Source organism: Callospermophilus lateralis, chromosome 3, assembly GCF_048772815.1.
Source record: "Callospermophilus lateralis isolate mCalLat2 chromosome 3, mCalLat2.hap1, whole genome shotgun sequence".
NCBI classification, from domain to species: Eukaryota; Metazoa; Chordata; class Mammalia; order Rodentia; family Sciuridae; genus Callospermophilus; species Callospermophilus lateralis.
This window is the reverse complement of record NC_135307.1, coordinates 103,355,703-103,373,333: the sequence shown is the minus strand read 5'-3', so window position 1 is coordinate 103,373,333 and position 17,631 is coordinate 103,355,703. Positions and strand designations below refer to the sequence as shown.

Genomic DNA, 17,631 nt, shown 5'->3' with positions numbered 1-17,631 from the left:
TGCTAACAACATTAAAGTGTGTATGGTGGGGGGGGGGGAGAATAGAAATTCATTGGATTAGACAATAGGGAATGAATGGAAGGGAGAAAGGATGGGAATAGAAAAGGCAGTAGAATGAATCGAACATAACTTTCCTATGCTCATATATAAATATATGATCTGCGAAACTCCACATCATGTACAACCACAAGAATGAAATCCTAATTAGAATAAGTTATACTCCATGTATGTATAACATGTCAAAATAAATTCTACTGTCATGTGTATCTAAAGGGACAAATAAAAAAAAGTAGGAAAAAAAGCCTGTGATATTTTAAACAGACTTAAAGACAAAAATAACATGATTATCTCATTAGATGCAGAAAAAGCATTTGACAAAGTACAGCATCCATTCTTGTTTAAAACATTAGAAAAACTAGGGATAGAAGGAACTTACCTCAACATTGTAAAGGCTATATATGACAAACCCAAGGCTAGCATTATTCTGAATGGAGAAAACCTGAAAACATTTCCTCTAAAAACAAAAACAAGACAAGAATGCCCACTTTTACCACTCCCATTCAACATAGTCCTTGAAACTCTAGCCAGCTCAATTAGGCAAGAGAAGGAAATTAAATTTTATGAATTATAATAAAAGAAGATCTCAAATTATATCTATTTGCCAATGCGATAATCCAAAAAACTATCAGAAGTCTTTTAGAGCTCATAGATGAATTCAACAAAGTAGCAGGATATGACATCAACACCTATAAATGAATTGCACTCCTACACTACAACGGTGAATCTGCTGAAAAGAAATTAGGAAAACTATCCCATTCACAATAGCTTCAAAATGAAAAGGGAAAACAAACAAACAAACCAAAAAACCACCTAAACAAACTTGGGAATCAGTTTATCACAAGAGGTGAAGGATTTCTATAATGAAAACTATAGAACGCTAAAGAAAGAAATTGAAAAAACCTTAGAAGATTGGAAAGACTACCCATGTTCTTTGATAAGCAAAATTAATGTTGTTAAAATGTTCATACTGCCAAACACACTCTACAGATTCAATGCAGTTCCCACTAAAATTCCAGTGATGTTCTTCACAGAAATACAAAAAGCAGTCATGAAATTCATTTGGAAAAATGAGAAACCCAGAATAGCCAAAGCAATCCTTAACATTAACAAGAAATGTGAAGCAGGAGGCATCACAATACCACACCTCAAATTATACTACAGAGCTATAGCAACAGAAACAGCATGGTACTGGCACCAAAATAGGCATGAAGACCAATGGAATAGAATGTAAGACATAAAGACAAACCCACATAAGTATCTAGACAAAGGTGCCAAAAACATACATGGGAGAAAAGATAGCCTTTTTAATAAATCCTGCTGGGAAAACTGGAAATTCCATATGTACTAGAATGAAATTTAACCTCTGTCTTTCACCTTGCACAAAAGTCAACTCAAAGTGGATCAAGGCCTAGGTATTAGATCAGAAACCCTACCCCAGCTAGAAGAAAATGTAGGCCCAAGTCTTCAACATATCAGCTCAGGAACTGACTTCCTTAGCAAGATTCCTAAAGTGCAAGAAGTAAAATAAAAGCATCAGTAAATGGGATGGCTTCAAATTAAAAAGTTTCTTCATGGCAAAGGAAACAGGAGTGTGAAGAGAAAGAATGGGAGAAAAAACAAATAACCCAGTCAATAAATAGAGGAACTGAATAGGCACTTCACAGAAGAAATACAAATGGTCAACAAAAATGAAAAAAAAAAATTGTCAACATCTCTAGCAATTAGAGAAATGCAAATTAAAACTAACACTGAGATTTCATCTAAGAATGACAATTATCAAGAATATAGGTAACAGTAAATATTGGTGAGGATGTGAGGAAAAGGGTACACTCATACATTGTTGGTGGGACTGCAAATTGGTGCAACCACTCTGGAAAGCAGTTGGGAGATTCCTGAAAAAACTAGGAATGGATTTGACCCAGCTACTCCATATCACAGTATATATTTCAAAGCATTTAAAATCAGCATACCATAGTGATGCTACCACATCAACGTTTATAGCGCACAATTCTCAATAGCTAAACAGTAGAGCCAACCTAGATTCCCTTCAATAGAAGAATGGATAAAGAAAATGTGGTATATATAAACAATGGAGTATTACTCAGCCATAAAGAAGAATGACTGTGGCATTTGCTGGTAAATGAATGAAACTGAAGGCTCTCATGCTAAGTGAAATAAGCCAATCCGCAAAGTCAAAGGTCATATATTATTTCTTATATGTGGAAGCAATCCAAAATAAGGTAGGAAGAATAAAAAAAGAATAGAAGTAAGATCAGTGGAATAGACAAAGGAGGGGAATGAAGGGAAGTGGGGGAGAGATGGGATAAAGAAAGACAATGGAATGAATCTGACCTAATATTCCTATGTACATGTATGAATATACCACAGTTATATATTTATGTCCATCCATAAGATACAAATCGAAAAAAACAAACTATAAGTAATAGCAGAAAGATCAGTGGAGTGAAGGGAAGGGAATGGTGGTAGGAGTAATGAAGAGGAAAGAGACATACTTGGGATTGAATTAGAACAAATTATAGTTCTGCATCTATAATTGTGTCCAAAAAAATTCACTTGTCATGTATAACTAAAAAGAACCAATAAAAAGACTGATGTTCTATTTTTCATTGTTAGTGATTATATGTTTCAGCTAAATGCTAGTTGTTGTTCATATCTCAAATTCAACTTGATATTTTTATGTGGAAATTAATTTCCCTAGTAAATTTGCACTCAGGATTTTTGAAAAAAATGTGTAAGAATTGATTTTTAAAGGATAATGAATTTACTCTTCATTTGCAAATTAAAATTTGAGGAATTTGTTGTTTTTATTAATAGGTGAAGAAGGAAGTTTTAGCCATGGGTCTGTTATTGATGGAAGATTTGAAGGATTCATCCAGACTCGTGGTGGAACATTTTATGTTGAGCCAGCAGAGAGATATATTAAAGACCGAGTTCTCCCCTTTCACTCTGTCATTTATCATGAAGATGATATTAGTAAGTACTTAAATTTTATCAGTAGTAACTTTTTATAAAAAGGCATAAGAATAGTTAGAACTATGTGAAGACAAATGAAGCCTGAGCTATTTTCTTTCCTAAAACATTTATCAGGGTAGAAAACAGTTTTACAAAAAAAGTCTCAATTAAATGAATAATGCATTTATATAGTGGGTCAGTTTTCTTGTCAATCCACATCACTCCTGCTTAAAACCAGTTCTGTGTGAACTGTCAGTCAGTCAGATCCAGTTGAATCGGGAATGCTATATTCTGATATCAGCCAGGCTAATGCCTACACCAGTGTTTTTATGGCCTACTGAGGGTATAACATCATTATCTTCTTATATAAGTTATCATGTATATATAATATTTATGGAACATTTTAGCTATTTTTGTGATTTCTAAATCCTTTGAGTCTTTCTGGAATATTGAAATAATGACTTGATCTCAGTTTGATGTCCCCCCCGCCACTGCTGTGACTGAAAGACCTGACCAGAAAAACTGTAGAGGAGGAGGAAATGTTTCTTTAGGGGCTCATGGTTTCAGAGGTCTCAGTCAATAAGTGGCTGGCTCCATTTTTTTGGGTTCAAGATTAGACAGGGCATCATTGCTGAAGTGCATGGCCGAGGGAAGCAGCTCACATGACCATCAGAAGGCAGCGAGAAACTCCACTCACCAGCTACAAATGTACACCCTAAAGCCATGCCCCCACCCCTCACCTCCTCCAGCCATACCCCACTTGCCTTCAGTCACAGCTTAATCCCATCAGGTGATTAATTCACTGATTGGGTTAAGGCTCTCGTAACCCCTGTCATTTCTTCTCTTAACTTTTATTCATTGTCTTATATATGAACTTTTGGTGACACCTCACATCCAAACCATAACATTTGGTAAGACTCCAGGTTAATCGTGGATTTTGTCCTCTTCTGTGGTCTTTATATAATGATAATTTATTTGGAGAATTCTTTTTCTGTATTTTAAGAATAGAAAACATGCCAGGTACAGTGGCACATGCTGGTAATCCCAGTGACACAGGGAAGCTGAGGCAGGATGGCAAATTCAAAGCCAGCCTCATTAACTTAGTAGTGAGCCCTAAGCAATTTAGGGAGACTGTGTCTCAAAATAAAAAATAAAAAGGGGCTGGGGATGTTGCTCAGTGGTTAAGTACCCTTGAGTTCAATCCTGGGTACCAAAAAAACCAAAACCAAAACCAAACCAAAATAATCCCCACACGTGTGTATATTCCTCTAAGAATATAAGTGTTTCATAAATAAAATAATACTCTTTATTTTATTTATTTATTATTGTTATTAGGCTCATCTCAGTTTTCGCCTGTTTTTCTAATTTGGTAGCTTCCTTCTGGCTTTATTTTTTTCCCCTACAGACATGAATATATTATCAATAATTGCATTCTCACTCCTAGTAAAATACTGGTAAACCTCAACCATTTTAATTTTTTTTGCTCCATCAGTTCTGACAGTTTCTGTACTTCTGTCTCTTCAACTGCTTGTTATTGCTGATGCTGAATTACTATTGAAAATAGCATAACAACTTACTAACCCATAAATTCATTAACACTGCTTGCCTGCATTTTCACTCATCCATATTCGAGTCCTCTTCCAGCTTTACCTCCTGGTATTTCAAACTCTGCGTATCTCTTCAACCTCCAAACTACTTTGCATTAGTAGGAATATGTATTCTGTGGATTTTCTTTCTTTCTGTTAACAGAATTTTCATCTACATGGTATGTGCCTTGCTTGGTAATTTTCTTAATTTTAATCTTTTTGTAAATTTACCTCTACTATCAGGGTATGTAAATTTCTCCAATATTGTTTGTATTTCTTTTGCTCCTTTAAATTCCAAATACCATTTATCTGTGCAGTGGATTATTCATAAATGCTTAGTGAAATCTTGAAATACTATCCCTGGAATGCTTTTTTTTCCCCCAAAATCAAGACCTTTTAGGGAAAGGTCTAAGAGGAAGAGTAATTTGGCAGATTATTTTTTCCTTCCCATTGTGCTATAATCATACTTTTACTTTGTTTTACACTTCCCTTTAGTACTTTTTAGTACTTCTGTTTGTTCTGCCTCTTATGATTTTTATTACTGTGCCTTCTCTCTCCATTTTCCTCCTTATTATCTACTTGTACAGAGTTCAAACACATTGTTTTTTCTTCACTTTCATTTCTCTCTTGTAATTACATTTCCCCCATTTTTCATGTTACAGTAATTTTCAAATATCTTAATTTATGCTAACATTTCTTTTTCCCCAAGGTTGATGGGTTAGCTTGGAGGATCAGTGACATTGGATACAAATTAGTTTTCTTTTCTTTTTGCTATTTAACTTTATTATTAATTTTGGTTCTTATTTTTATACTCATTCAGGTAAATATATGTTCATTATGTATTTATAACATAAGATATATTATAAGTTCAGTAAGAAGGCCTTTTCATGTTCTTTTCAGTATTAAATATCAGTAGTGGTATTAATACTTAAAAGTAGTGTTAAACTACTAAAGTCAGCTTTTTGTTGCTGTGACCAAAATACTTGGCAAGAATTAACTTAGAGGAGGGAAAGTTTATTTGGGGCTCATGGTTTTAGAGGTATTAGGCCACAGATTACCGACTCCGTTGCTGTGGGCCCTAGGCAGTGGATCAAGGGGAAAGGGGCCACTCAGGTCTTCCTGCCACACCCCACCTGCTTGTAATTACCTCCCAGTCAGCCTAGTTAAAGTAGGATGGACTGATCAGCTAATAGCTCTTATAATCCATTCATATCACTTCTGAATTCCTGCATTAACACAGTAGCTTTGGTTGGTGGTGGGGCATCTCATATTCAGATCATAACAAGTAGGAATGTTTAAAGTGATTTTGTTTGTCACTTACCAGGTAAATGAAATGTAGTGATATGACGGTGAAAGCATAGGAAGGAATTTCTTTGAATAGTTTTGAAATTACAATGTTTACAGAAAAGTAATAATGATAATTGTTTTTTCTTTCTTTTTTTGAGACTTGTGATCTTCGTATGCTGCATAGGCTGGCCTTAAACTTGTGATCCTCCTGCCTCAGCCTCTTGAGGAATTATAGATATGCATCAAGATTTTCAATAATTTTTCAGAAGTAATTGATTCTAGGCCAATATTAGCAAACTTATTCTATAATATAGATAGCCTATAAATAGTAATATTTTTGGCTTTGAGGACCATGTGAATTCTGTTGCAGTGACTTGCCATTATAGTGTAAAAACAGGCAAAGGAACATGTAAAATGAGTATGGCTATTTTCTAATAAAATTTTATGGACATTTTAAATTTGATTGTTATACAATTTCCATAAGATGCAAAATATTCTTTTGATTTTTTTCTACTGTTTATAATTGTAAATACCATCCTAGCTTGCATGCTAAACAAAAACAGGTGGTAACACTTGTTTGCACGTTGTTTTTATGTACTCCTATTCTAGGTACAATTTACTTTTAATTGACCCTTTAGCCTCTCTGTGTTAGAATATTAAAGGTTTTAAAACTAGCAGTAAGAGAGTTGTTTGCTTAATATGTACCTAGTATGATATAAAGTTCTTTACTTGCATTATTTAACTTCATCCTCACCAGATCTTTACAAAATATAGACATGCATATTATTCCTTCTTGATAGGTGAGGAAAAGAATACTTCGAAGATTTAGGTCACTTGATTGTGGACTTCATGCTCTTTCATGCTCTTTTGTTTCACCCATGGGAAAAAAATGTGAAGTCTAATTGTCCTTTATTCCAGGGATTTCTGGGGCTTTACTGAAATTTGTAAGTCTCCCTCAAATCATACATTTGCATCTTGTGCTGCTTTAGGCCAAATTTTCTCCTAAATATATTTAGTAATGGGTGTTTTTGTTTTATACCTAATTAAAAGAAAGAGGCTGTCCTTTAACATATATTATTATTTTCATATAATTTACATGAGTGACAGTAATTTATTTTCATGATGGAAGTACTATTTGATTGTTTACATCATTGTATATGCCTAAATGGATTTGGTATCTCTGTATGTGTTACTCTCAGAAACAACCTTGGGTAGGGATTCTGATGAGGATTTGACTGCTCTCCTCTTAATACTGTTTTTGCAGCTGTACATATAAATGTATAAAACCTCAGTGAAAATGATATTGCTCTTCTGGAGAGCCTTAGGGAATGCTTCTGAAGCTGTACCAGAACACAGAGACAGTTTTTAGCAAAAATATTTAATAACATGTTCCAGATGCTTTGATACCGAGTTAGATGTGATGGTGATGACTTTGTATAGTTACCAGCTTAAAATTCACACTTGTTCTATTCTGTATTGAGGTAATAAAAAGAACTCTCTAGGACATAGAAGTGCGAACAGTTATGACAAGGTAAGAATACCACTTAATCTTCTGTCTCTGAGCATGGCTTATTTTGAAGAAACAGAAAAACACTGTTCCATAAACTATAATAATAATAATCTTAACTTGGACCACTTTTAAGGTCATAGAACTGTGATAGCTTGAAGTCTTTAGTTGTTTAGTTAGTGCATGCACCCTTGCATCCTTTTGTTTACTACCTAAGAGGCAAAGATAAATACATAAAGCTGCCGAATATTTGGGTTCATTCTGATTTGTTTCACATTTATTATTTATTTTCTTGTATTTGGTATAGGAAAGCCCAGGGAGCTTGAATTTGCCTCACGATAGTAGGACACTCTTACTTTTTAACATGTGTATTATTTATAGCTATACTTGTTTCTCCTTTATCTTGTGCTTCAGTGGAAAGACCCCTAGTTTCTGTACTTAATTTAATTTTGTTATTTTACCATTTCAACATGGAGACCTTAATCTTGTAGAAATGTCCTCATTTGTGGAAATTTCAGGATATTGCTTCAATTTTTTTTTTTTTTTTTTTGGTACCTGGGATTGAACCCATGTTCTTAATCACTAAGCTATATTCCTCACACATTTGTTTTTAATTTTGAGACAGGGTCTTGCTTAGTTGCTTAGGACCTTGCTGAGTTACTGAGGCTGGCCTCAAACTTTTGATCCTTCTGGCTCAGCCTCCTGAGTCACTGGGATTACAGGTGTGTGCCAGCATGCCCGGCTGCTTCAAAAATCTTTAAAAAAAATCAATTAATTTCATATTGTGCCTCTTCCTCTCCCCCTGTACTGTGGCAAACCCAGTGGCAATCTCCAACTGAGGTTTATCGCCAGCTCTCTCTTGTTTTTTACTTTGAGAGAAGTACTTTTATTTTTTTTAACTGAGTTCCCCAGGCTGGCCTCTTGCCTCAGTCTCCCAAATAGCTGGCTTCTAGGTGTGCAATACCATGCCCACTTCTGTATTGTGCTTTTGAGTTGTTGACATAATGAGTTTTTTCATACGTACTAAGGCTTCCAACTCTTTTTCTGGGAAGGAGGGACAAAGGGAAGTAGGAATAGATTGAAGAAAGGATCGAATTGGAAAGTATTGATAATAGGTAGCATAGTTCATATCTAATATCAGATTAAGCATGTAATTTATAACATGAAATTCTTTAAAAAATAATCTCCTTGTCATAACTAGGTGCATTCTGGAGCTTGGAAATCTGCTTATACCTTTTGAGTTATGACAAACTATGGGAGAATTGGGAAGGTTGAGGTATGGAGTGCTCTGTTTGATAATTATTTCGAAACTGAATGTGTTTAATGAGATGATTATAAGAACCTATGACTTTAGAACTCTCACAGTGTATATAAGTGTAGTTATTCTTGCTACTATATTATTTAATTTACATGCTTAACCTAGCATTTATCTTAAATACTAAACTTATTTAAGCACAGTGATAGTATTTGAAAGAAATATAAAAATTCAGTGTTCAGTATTCTACCACTTAGCTACATTCCTTATTTTGAGATAGGGTCTTGCAGAGTTGCCCAGGCTGGCCTGAAACTTGAAGTTGCTGGAATTACAGGTGTGTGCCACTGGCCCAGCAATGATCTTTTTTTTTTTTTTTTTTTTTGGTACTGGGGATTAAATCCAGGGGCACTTAACCACTAAGTCACATTCCCCAGCCCTTTTTAACAATTTTTTATTTTGAGACAGGGTCTCAATAAGTTGCTTAGGGCCTCACTAAGTTGCTGATGCTGGTTTGAACTTGTGATCCTCCTGCCTCAGTCTCCTGAGTTGCTGAGATTACAGGCATGCCCCACTGCACTTGGCAATAGTATCTTAATATATTGTTTGTAGGTGTGTTTCTTCAATTGTTCCACAAAAATATTTCATAATTTTTTAGAATTCAAAACTTAAACTAGGTTTACACACCGCATTTGATTGTCAACATTTCTAAGTCTACTACTTAAAAAAAATTTTTTTTTAGTTATAGGTGGGCACAATATCTTTATTTTTATTTGTTTATTTGTTTTTTTATGTGGTGCCAAGGATCAAACCCAGGCCTCACACGTGCAAGGCAAGCACTGTACCCCTGAATTACAACTCCTGCCCCTAATTGTACTACTTCTAAACAGTTTTTACAGAGGAAAAATTGACATCAAACAAACTGCTCATGTATAAAGTAAAAATTTAGTAACTGTTGTCATATGTATAAATCTGTGAAACTACTACCTTAATCAAATGGTGAACATATTCATTATCCCCAAGACCTTCCTTCTTAGTGTAATCCTTTTTTTCCTGCCTACCCTCTTTTACCTTCTGTTTTTAATCAGGCAATGATAGTTTGTATTTTTTTAATTGTATGTAAATGTAGTTTTACATTGTGTAATCATAAAAAATCTGGCTTCTTAGCATAATTATTTTGAGATTCATTAATGTCATGTATATTAGTAGTTCATTTGTTTTCATTGATGAGCATTATTCTGTTGTATAGATACCATAATCTGTTTATATATTTACCTGTTGGACATGTAGGTTGTTTCTAGGTCTTGGTTAATAAAAACTAGACTGTATTTTTTTTTTAATATTTATTTTTTAGTTGTAGTTGGACACAATACTTTTATCTATATATTTATTTATTTATTTTTATATGATGCTGAGAATCTCGGGGCCTCGCACATACTAGGCAAGCACTCTACTGCTCAGCCACAACCCCAGCCCGAGATTGTAATGTTTTTGATATTAACCCATCAAATATTGTTTTTTTAATTGGTTGTTCGAAACATTACAAAGCTCTTGACATATCATATTTTATACATTAGATTCAAGTGGGTTATGAACTCCCATTTTTACCCCCATTACAGATTGCAGAATCACATCGGTTACACATCCACATTTTCACATGATGCCATATTCGTGACTGTTGTATTCTGTTACCTTTCCTATCCTCTATTATCCCCCCTCCCCTCCCCTCCATCTTCTCTCTCTACCCCATCTACTACAATTCATTTCTCTCTTTGTTTTTTTCCCCATTCCCCTCACAACCTCTTATATGTAATTTTGTGTAACAATGAGGGTCTCCTTCCATTTCCATGCAATTTCCCTTTTCTCTCCCTTTTCCTCCCACCTCATGTCTCTGTTTAATGTTAGTCTTTTCCTCCTGCTCTTCCTCCCTGCTCTGTTCTTTTTTTTTTTTTTTAAAGTAAGAGTGAGAGAGAGAGGGAGAGAGAGAGAGAATTTTTTTAACATTTATTTTTCTTAGTACTTGGCGGACACAACATCTTTGTTTGTACGTGGTGCTGAGGATCGAACCCGGGCCGCACACATGCCAGGCAAGCGCGCTACCACTTGAGCCACATCCCCAGCCCCTTGCTCTGTTCTTAGTTGCTCTCATTATATCAAAGAAGACATTTGGCATTTGTTTTTTAGGGATTGGCTAGCTTCACTTAGCATAATCTGCTCTAAAGCCATCCATTTCCCTGCAAATTCCATGATTTTGTCATTTTTTAGTGCTACGTAATACTCCATTATGTATAAATGCCACATTTTTTTTTTATCCATTCATCTATTGAAGGGCATCTGGGTTGGTTCCACAGTCTAGCTATTGTGAATTGTGCTGCTATGAACATCGATGTGGCAGTATCCCTGTAGTACGCTCTTTTAAGGTCTTCAGGGAATAGTCTGAGAAGAGCAATAGCTGGGTCAAATGGTGGTTCCATTCCCAGCTTTCCCAGGGATCTCCATACTGCTTTCCAAATTGGCTGCACCAATTTGCAGTCCCACCAACAATGTACAAGAGTACCCTTTTCCCCACATCCTTGCCAGCACTTGTTGTTGTTTGACTTCATAATGGCTGCCAATCTCACTGGAGTGAGATGGTATCTTAGGGTGGTTTTGATTTGCATTTCTCTGACTGCTAGAGATGGTGAGCTTTTTTTCATGTACTTGTTGATTGATTGTATGTCCTCCTCTGAGAAGTGTCTGTTCAGGTCTTTGGCCCATTTGTTGATTGGGTTATTTGTTTTCTTATTGTTTAATTTTTTGAGTTCTTTGTATACTCTGGATATTAGGGCTCTATCTGAAGTGTGAGGAGTAAAAATTTGTTCCCATGATGTAGGCTCCCTATTTACCTCTCTTATTGTTTCTCTTGCTGAGAAAAAACTTTTTAGTTTAAGTAAGTCCCATTTGTTGATTCTTGTTTTTAACTCTTGTGCTATGGGTGTCCTATTAAGGAATTTGGAGCCCGACCCCACAATATGTAGATCGGAGCCAACCTTTTCATCTATCAGACGCATAGTCTCTGATTTGATATCAAGGTCCTTGATCCATTTTGAGTTAACTTTTGTGCATGGCGAGAGGAGGGGATTCAGTTTCATTTTATTGCATGTGGATTTCCAGTTTTCCCAGCACCATTTGTTGAAGATACTATCTTTCCTCCATTGCATGCTTTTAGCCCCTTTATCAAATATAAGAAAGTTGTAATTTTGAGGATTGGTCTCTGTGTCCTCTATTCTGTACCATTGGTTCACCCTCCTGTTTTGGTACCAGTACCATGCTGTTTTTGTTACTATTGCTCTGTAGTATAGTTCGAAATCTGGTATCGCTATACTGCCTGACTCACATTTCCTGCTTAGAATTGCTTTTGCAATTCTGGGTCTTTTGTTGTTCCATATGAATTTCATAATTGCTGGAACAAGACAGGGATGCCCTCTATCACCACTTCTATTCAATATAGTTTTCGAAACACTGGCCAGAGCAATTAGACGAAAGAAATTAAAGACATAAAAATAGGAAAAGAAGAACTTAAATTATCACTATTTTTGGATGATATGATAATATATCTAACAGACCCAAAAGGATCTACAAAGAAACTGCTACAGTTAATAAATGAATTCAGCAAAGTGGCAGGATATAAAATCAACACACATAAATCAAAGGCATTCCTGTATATCAGCGACAAATCTTCTGAAATGGAAATGAGGACAACCACCCCATTCACAATATCCTCAAAAAAAATAAAATACTTGGGAATCAACCTAACAAAAGAGGTGAAAGATTTATACAATGAAAACTACAGAACCCTAAAGAGAGAAATAGAAGAAGATCTTAGAAGATGGAAAAATATACCCTGTTCATGGATAGGCAGAACTAACATCATCAAAATGGCGATATTACCCAAAGTTCTCTATAGGTTTAATGCAATGCCAATTAAAATCCCAAGGGCATTTCTTGTAGAAATAGATAAAGCAATTATGAAATTCAAATATTGTTTTGTTCAAGAGAAGATGACCTTTGAGGTGTTTTTTTTTTTTTTTTGGTACCGGTTATTGAACTAGGAGCACTCAACCACATCACCATCCCTATTTTGTACTTTTATTTAGAGACAGGGTCTCACTGAGTTGTTTAGCACCTTTCTTTTGCTGAGGCTGCCTTGAACTGGTGATCCTCCTGTCTCAGCCTCCTGAGCTGATAGGATTACAGGTGTGAGAAGATGACCTTTGAAAACAGGCAAAAGGATGGGTAAATCTAAGAATTAATAGATAAATCAAAGAGTTAATCTAAGAATTAATAAGATTTTAATTAGCTTTTCTTTTGCTGTCACTAAAATATCTGGCAAGAACAATTTAGAGGAGGTAAACTAATCGTCGCTCACAGTTTCAGAGGTTTAGTGTATGGTTGGATGACTCTGGGCCCAAGGTGAGGCAGAAAGAACATCCTGGTGGGAGGGCATGGCAGAGGAAAGCTGCTTAGGACATGGAAACTAGGAAGCATAGAGAGCCCTACTCACCAGGAACAAAATATAAAACCGAAGGCATGTCCCCAGTGACCCACTTCTTCCAGCCACAACCCACCTGTCTGTAGTTACCACCCGGTTAATCCATATCAGTGTAACTGACTAGGTTACAGCCCTCATAATCTTATTACTTCATCTCTGAATCTTCTTTCGTTGTCTCACAAATGAGTTTCTGGGGGATACCTCATAACTATAACAGAAGGTCTAGTTCTGGTGCCCAAGCTCTAACGAGATTTTTTGGAAAATTAAGACAAGCTTGTAGAAGCAAATGACCTGAAGAATACTCATTTTATTTTAGTTGCATATGGATTCTTTCTCCCCCAAACTCATATACTTATCATTTACAGTGTAGCTCAGGTATAATCTGTTCAAAGCCTTTTCTGACTTCACAGTTCCGGTATCCCTTCTTTACTGATGATATATATTGGTGTGTCTTTCTTATGTTTGAATCTAGTACTTTATGTGTCTTTGGTCATGTGATTGACCTTATAGAACGTGCATGGAGAAAAACCAGCTGTTGGTTGGAAGCATTAATTCAACCAGCATTTAATAACTTGTGGATGATTGCACAGAGATCTTAACACTTAGCAAGTTAATACTTGTATCTAATACTTGTTTACAAGTCTGATACCTCAGACTGTAAGCTCTTCAAGGGTGCATGTTCTGTGTCATATATTTTTATATCCCTGGGGTTTGTTAAATGATAGTTTTCCCTTTTATTGTTTGGTAAATAAATGCAATTGTAACATTGATGTACCATTAGGATATCTGTGCATTCAGGCTTTAGTTTTGAATATGACCCCTGTAATAGTCAATCTATAAGGATTAAGAACACACTTCCTTACACAAACGACTTCGCGTAGACAATTTTTAGTTTTTCATGATACAATGAAGGGTAAAAGGAGGTTATTTAAGCCAGCATTTTACAAATATTTGGCTAATGGATGACCTTTGAAAATAAGCATGAAGCCAGTTGTTGGCTGAAAATTAAATGCAATAAGAATTCATTGGTTTATGAATGTACAGGAAAAATTAAAAGAGTTTTAAAAAAATACCTCGAGGGCAAATAGTCAGTAATAGAGAGTTAGAATGTGTTAAATGCCATAACAAAAAATGTCATTAAAGCACTAGGGTCATATACACCCTGGAAGCCTCAAGGAGACTTAGGCTTTCTGAGGTGTTGGCATTTGATTTGAATCTGGAAGATAAGCGGGTAGGCTTTTGACTGCCTGAGAAAAGAATCTTCAATGACAGGAACTATTACTCTGGCTACAACAACATTTCCTTTTATCTGCCACTGCTCGGGAATTTCTAAAAAGAAAAGAAACTGGCATCTTCTTTGTCATGATGCCACTAATTTACTGCAATGGATAGGTGTACATTTATTCCCAAGTTGAATAAATAGAAATAATCAGTGTATTACATGTTTCAGTTATAAGTTTTACAGATTTTGTGTTAACTTTCTACTGCTGTGACAGAATGCTTGAGATAATCAACTTATAAAAAGGAAAAGTTTATTTTGGCTCGTGGTTTGAGTCCATGGCCTGTTGGTTCTGTTGTTTTAGGCCTGTGGAAGCACAGTACATTGTGGAGCAAATGGTAAAGAAGACCTTTTTGGGGCTGGGGATGTGGCTCAAGCGGTAGCACGCTCGCCTGGCATGCGCGGCCGGGTTTGATCCTCAGTACCACATACAGACATGTTGTGTCCGCTGAAAACTAAAAGATAAATATTGGGAAGTTTTCTCTCTCTCTTAAAAAAAAAGACCTGTTTACCTCATGGTGGCTGTGAAGCAAATTGAGAGTGACAGGAAGGGCCTGGAATCCCAGGAACTCCTTCAATGGCATGACCCTAGTGACCTGATCTCCTTCCACTAGATTCTAGCTTCTAAAGATTCTACCACTTCCGTTAGCATCACAGATCTTTTTACCATATAAACATAACAGGTTTAATGGCTGATTTTTTTTTTTCCTTTTTTTTCTTCTTGCAGTGCTGAGGGTTGAACCCAGGGCCTTGTGCATGCTAGGCAAGCATTCTGCCTCCACCTCTCCCTCCCTTTGATTGAACCCAGAGCATTATACACTAAACTACATTCCCAGCCCTTTTATGTGGTTTTTCGCTAGGTTGCCCAGGATGATCTTGAACCTGCAATCTTCCTGCCTCAGCCTCCTGAGTCACTGGGATTGTAGGTGTGCACTGCTGCACCTGGCTTTGGCTGATATATTTCTTAATTAATTATTTAATTAAGTAATCAGGACAAGACTCTTTTGTTACTGTGAATAGGGCAAAGATTCTGTCCTTTAGTACTTCAGATTCTAGTAATTCTATTTGTAATTGATCAGAATAATAAAACAATATTATTCTTTTTGATCTGACTCCCACAATCCTCTTAATGCCAGACTAACTCTTTCTAAAAACTGGATGGGGAGTGTATGGCCCTGTTCCCCATCATTATTTCCTGGAAGATCAGTGTATGAGTATTTGTGGAAAAGGAAACTATTTATCTTCAATTTCTTCTAGGCACACTGTGTTCCTTTTTTCATGCTCTCCTGCCCTCCCAAAGCAGAATCTGAAACTGGGGGTTTGAGAGTATGGGAAGAAAGGACTCCTGTCCACTGGATTTGAAGAGAGATAAACACTTCAAGTTCTTCTCTCCCCTAGATACTTCATCTCTGCTTAAAAAATAAAAAATTTCATTCTTATTATTTTTGGCAACTTTGGGAATAAATAGCAGTTTCAGGCAGACTGTAACCCATGATATTCTTCAGATATGATATTAACAGTTTTATGCATTATCTATCTATGGAATCATTCTACTTTAAACTCAGATAATACAATAAAAGTTGGATGTTTGATTGGATTTGTTGTTTTATAACATGTTATTGGAGAGATTACAACCATTTTTGACTTTTTTTTTTTTTAATAGTGTTGGGGATTGAACCCAGGGCCTTGTGAATGTGAGACAAGCACTCTACCAACTGAGCTATATCCCCAGTCCTACTTTTGACTATTACAGAGTCTTCTCATAGTCAAGGCCTTGGACCTTGTAGTCAAGTTGTTAACATGCCTGTCACATGGAGGGAGGGGTACCTTGCTTGGAGTAGTGAGGATGCAAGAAGTGGGTGTTTTATACATGGTTCCAGGAACAGAATCTATTGTAAATACCCGCCCCCCATGGAATGGATGATTAAGAGTTAATGAGTTATTTCCTCTTTGAGATGATAGGTATCACAATATATGTATTATTTATATTTGTGTTTCCTGTAACAAAAGGAAGAGGTTTGCATGCAAAGGAACTGGAAGAAAGGCAATGGATCTAAAGTTGATCTTTGTTTTAAAGAGGCTGAATATTCTGCACCCATGACTCATTCTTTGTGAAAGAATATGCTGTTTGGCCTTTTCAGGGGAACCGCAGTGTATCCTATGATTGTGCATCTCAATGAGGGCTTATTCATTAGTGAACAAAAGCTTTTTCTAGAAATGGAGATTATATTGTCAGTAATTTTAGAGAGAAAATGTCATTGTCCATTTTTATAGTTAATGTGGTGATCAGGAAAAATGGGCTCTTTTAGAAGTTTTGGAAGTATATGGGAAAATTTTATACTTGATCCCCTCCCCTTTTTTAAATTAAGAGAATTTTATATGGACAGAATTTGAAGCACATTATAAATAGTGTTTTGTTGCTTTGGAATTTTTTTTAACTTTAAATATCAGGCTTTACAAGGAATTTGTAGCTTTTGTTTCTGATATATAAAATGTAGTTTACCAAGAAAACACTAAATCTTTTTTTTTAATATTTATATTTTAGTTTTAGGTGGACACAATATCTTTATTTTATTTTTATGTGGTGCTGAGAATCGAACCCAGTGCCTCACGCATGCCAAGTGAGCGCGCTGTCACTTGAGCCACATCCCCAGCCCCGCAGAAAACACAATCTTTTTAAACACTAATATTGATGTTGGTATTATTTTAAATTAGTGTAATAAATAAACATTAATTTCATTATTTTTCATTTCCTTGTACATTAATTAACCATAACAGAGTTTAATATTTTAACAAAAATATTTTAAAAGTCACAGAACAATTGTAATTTTTCCTACTGATTATTGAGATCATTTGGTGTAGTTTCCGCTTGCTGGTTTTATGGCCTGTACTATTTTGACAAAGCTAAAATAGGTGAATAATATTTTTTAATGGACTCTGGAATTGCCAGGCAGCGTTAAGAAACTCCTTACATTATAGATCATGACTTTTGAGTGAGAATAGTCATACTTACTAGTTTTTCTTTAGCCCCATTCACCTGCCAGGGGTATAGCTAGAGATTTGAATTTAAGCAATATTTGGTTGAGAGCCAGGGGAGTTGTGTAGGGATAAGGGGGTTGAAGGTGAATGCAGTGGATCAATTATTATAATAATTGA

The 17,631-nt window shown here is 35.7% G+C and overlaps 1 protein-coding gene across 2 annotated transcripts in view; it reads left to right on the top strand.

Moving 5' to 3' along the window:
* Nucleotides 1-17,631, top strand: part of Adam10 (ADAM metallopeptidase domain 10) — a 159,775-nt gene that overhangs the window by 69,616 nt on the left and 72,528 nt on the right. For both annotated transcript variants that reach the window (XM_076850856.1, XM_076850855.1), the window contains exon 4: nucleotides 2,896-3,054. In XM_076850856.1, coding sequence (XP_076706971.1) covers nucleotides 2,896-3,054 — 159 coding nt within the window. The remainder of the gene's footprint in view (nucleotides 1-2,895; nucleotides 3,055-17,631) is intronic.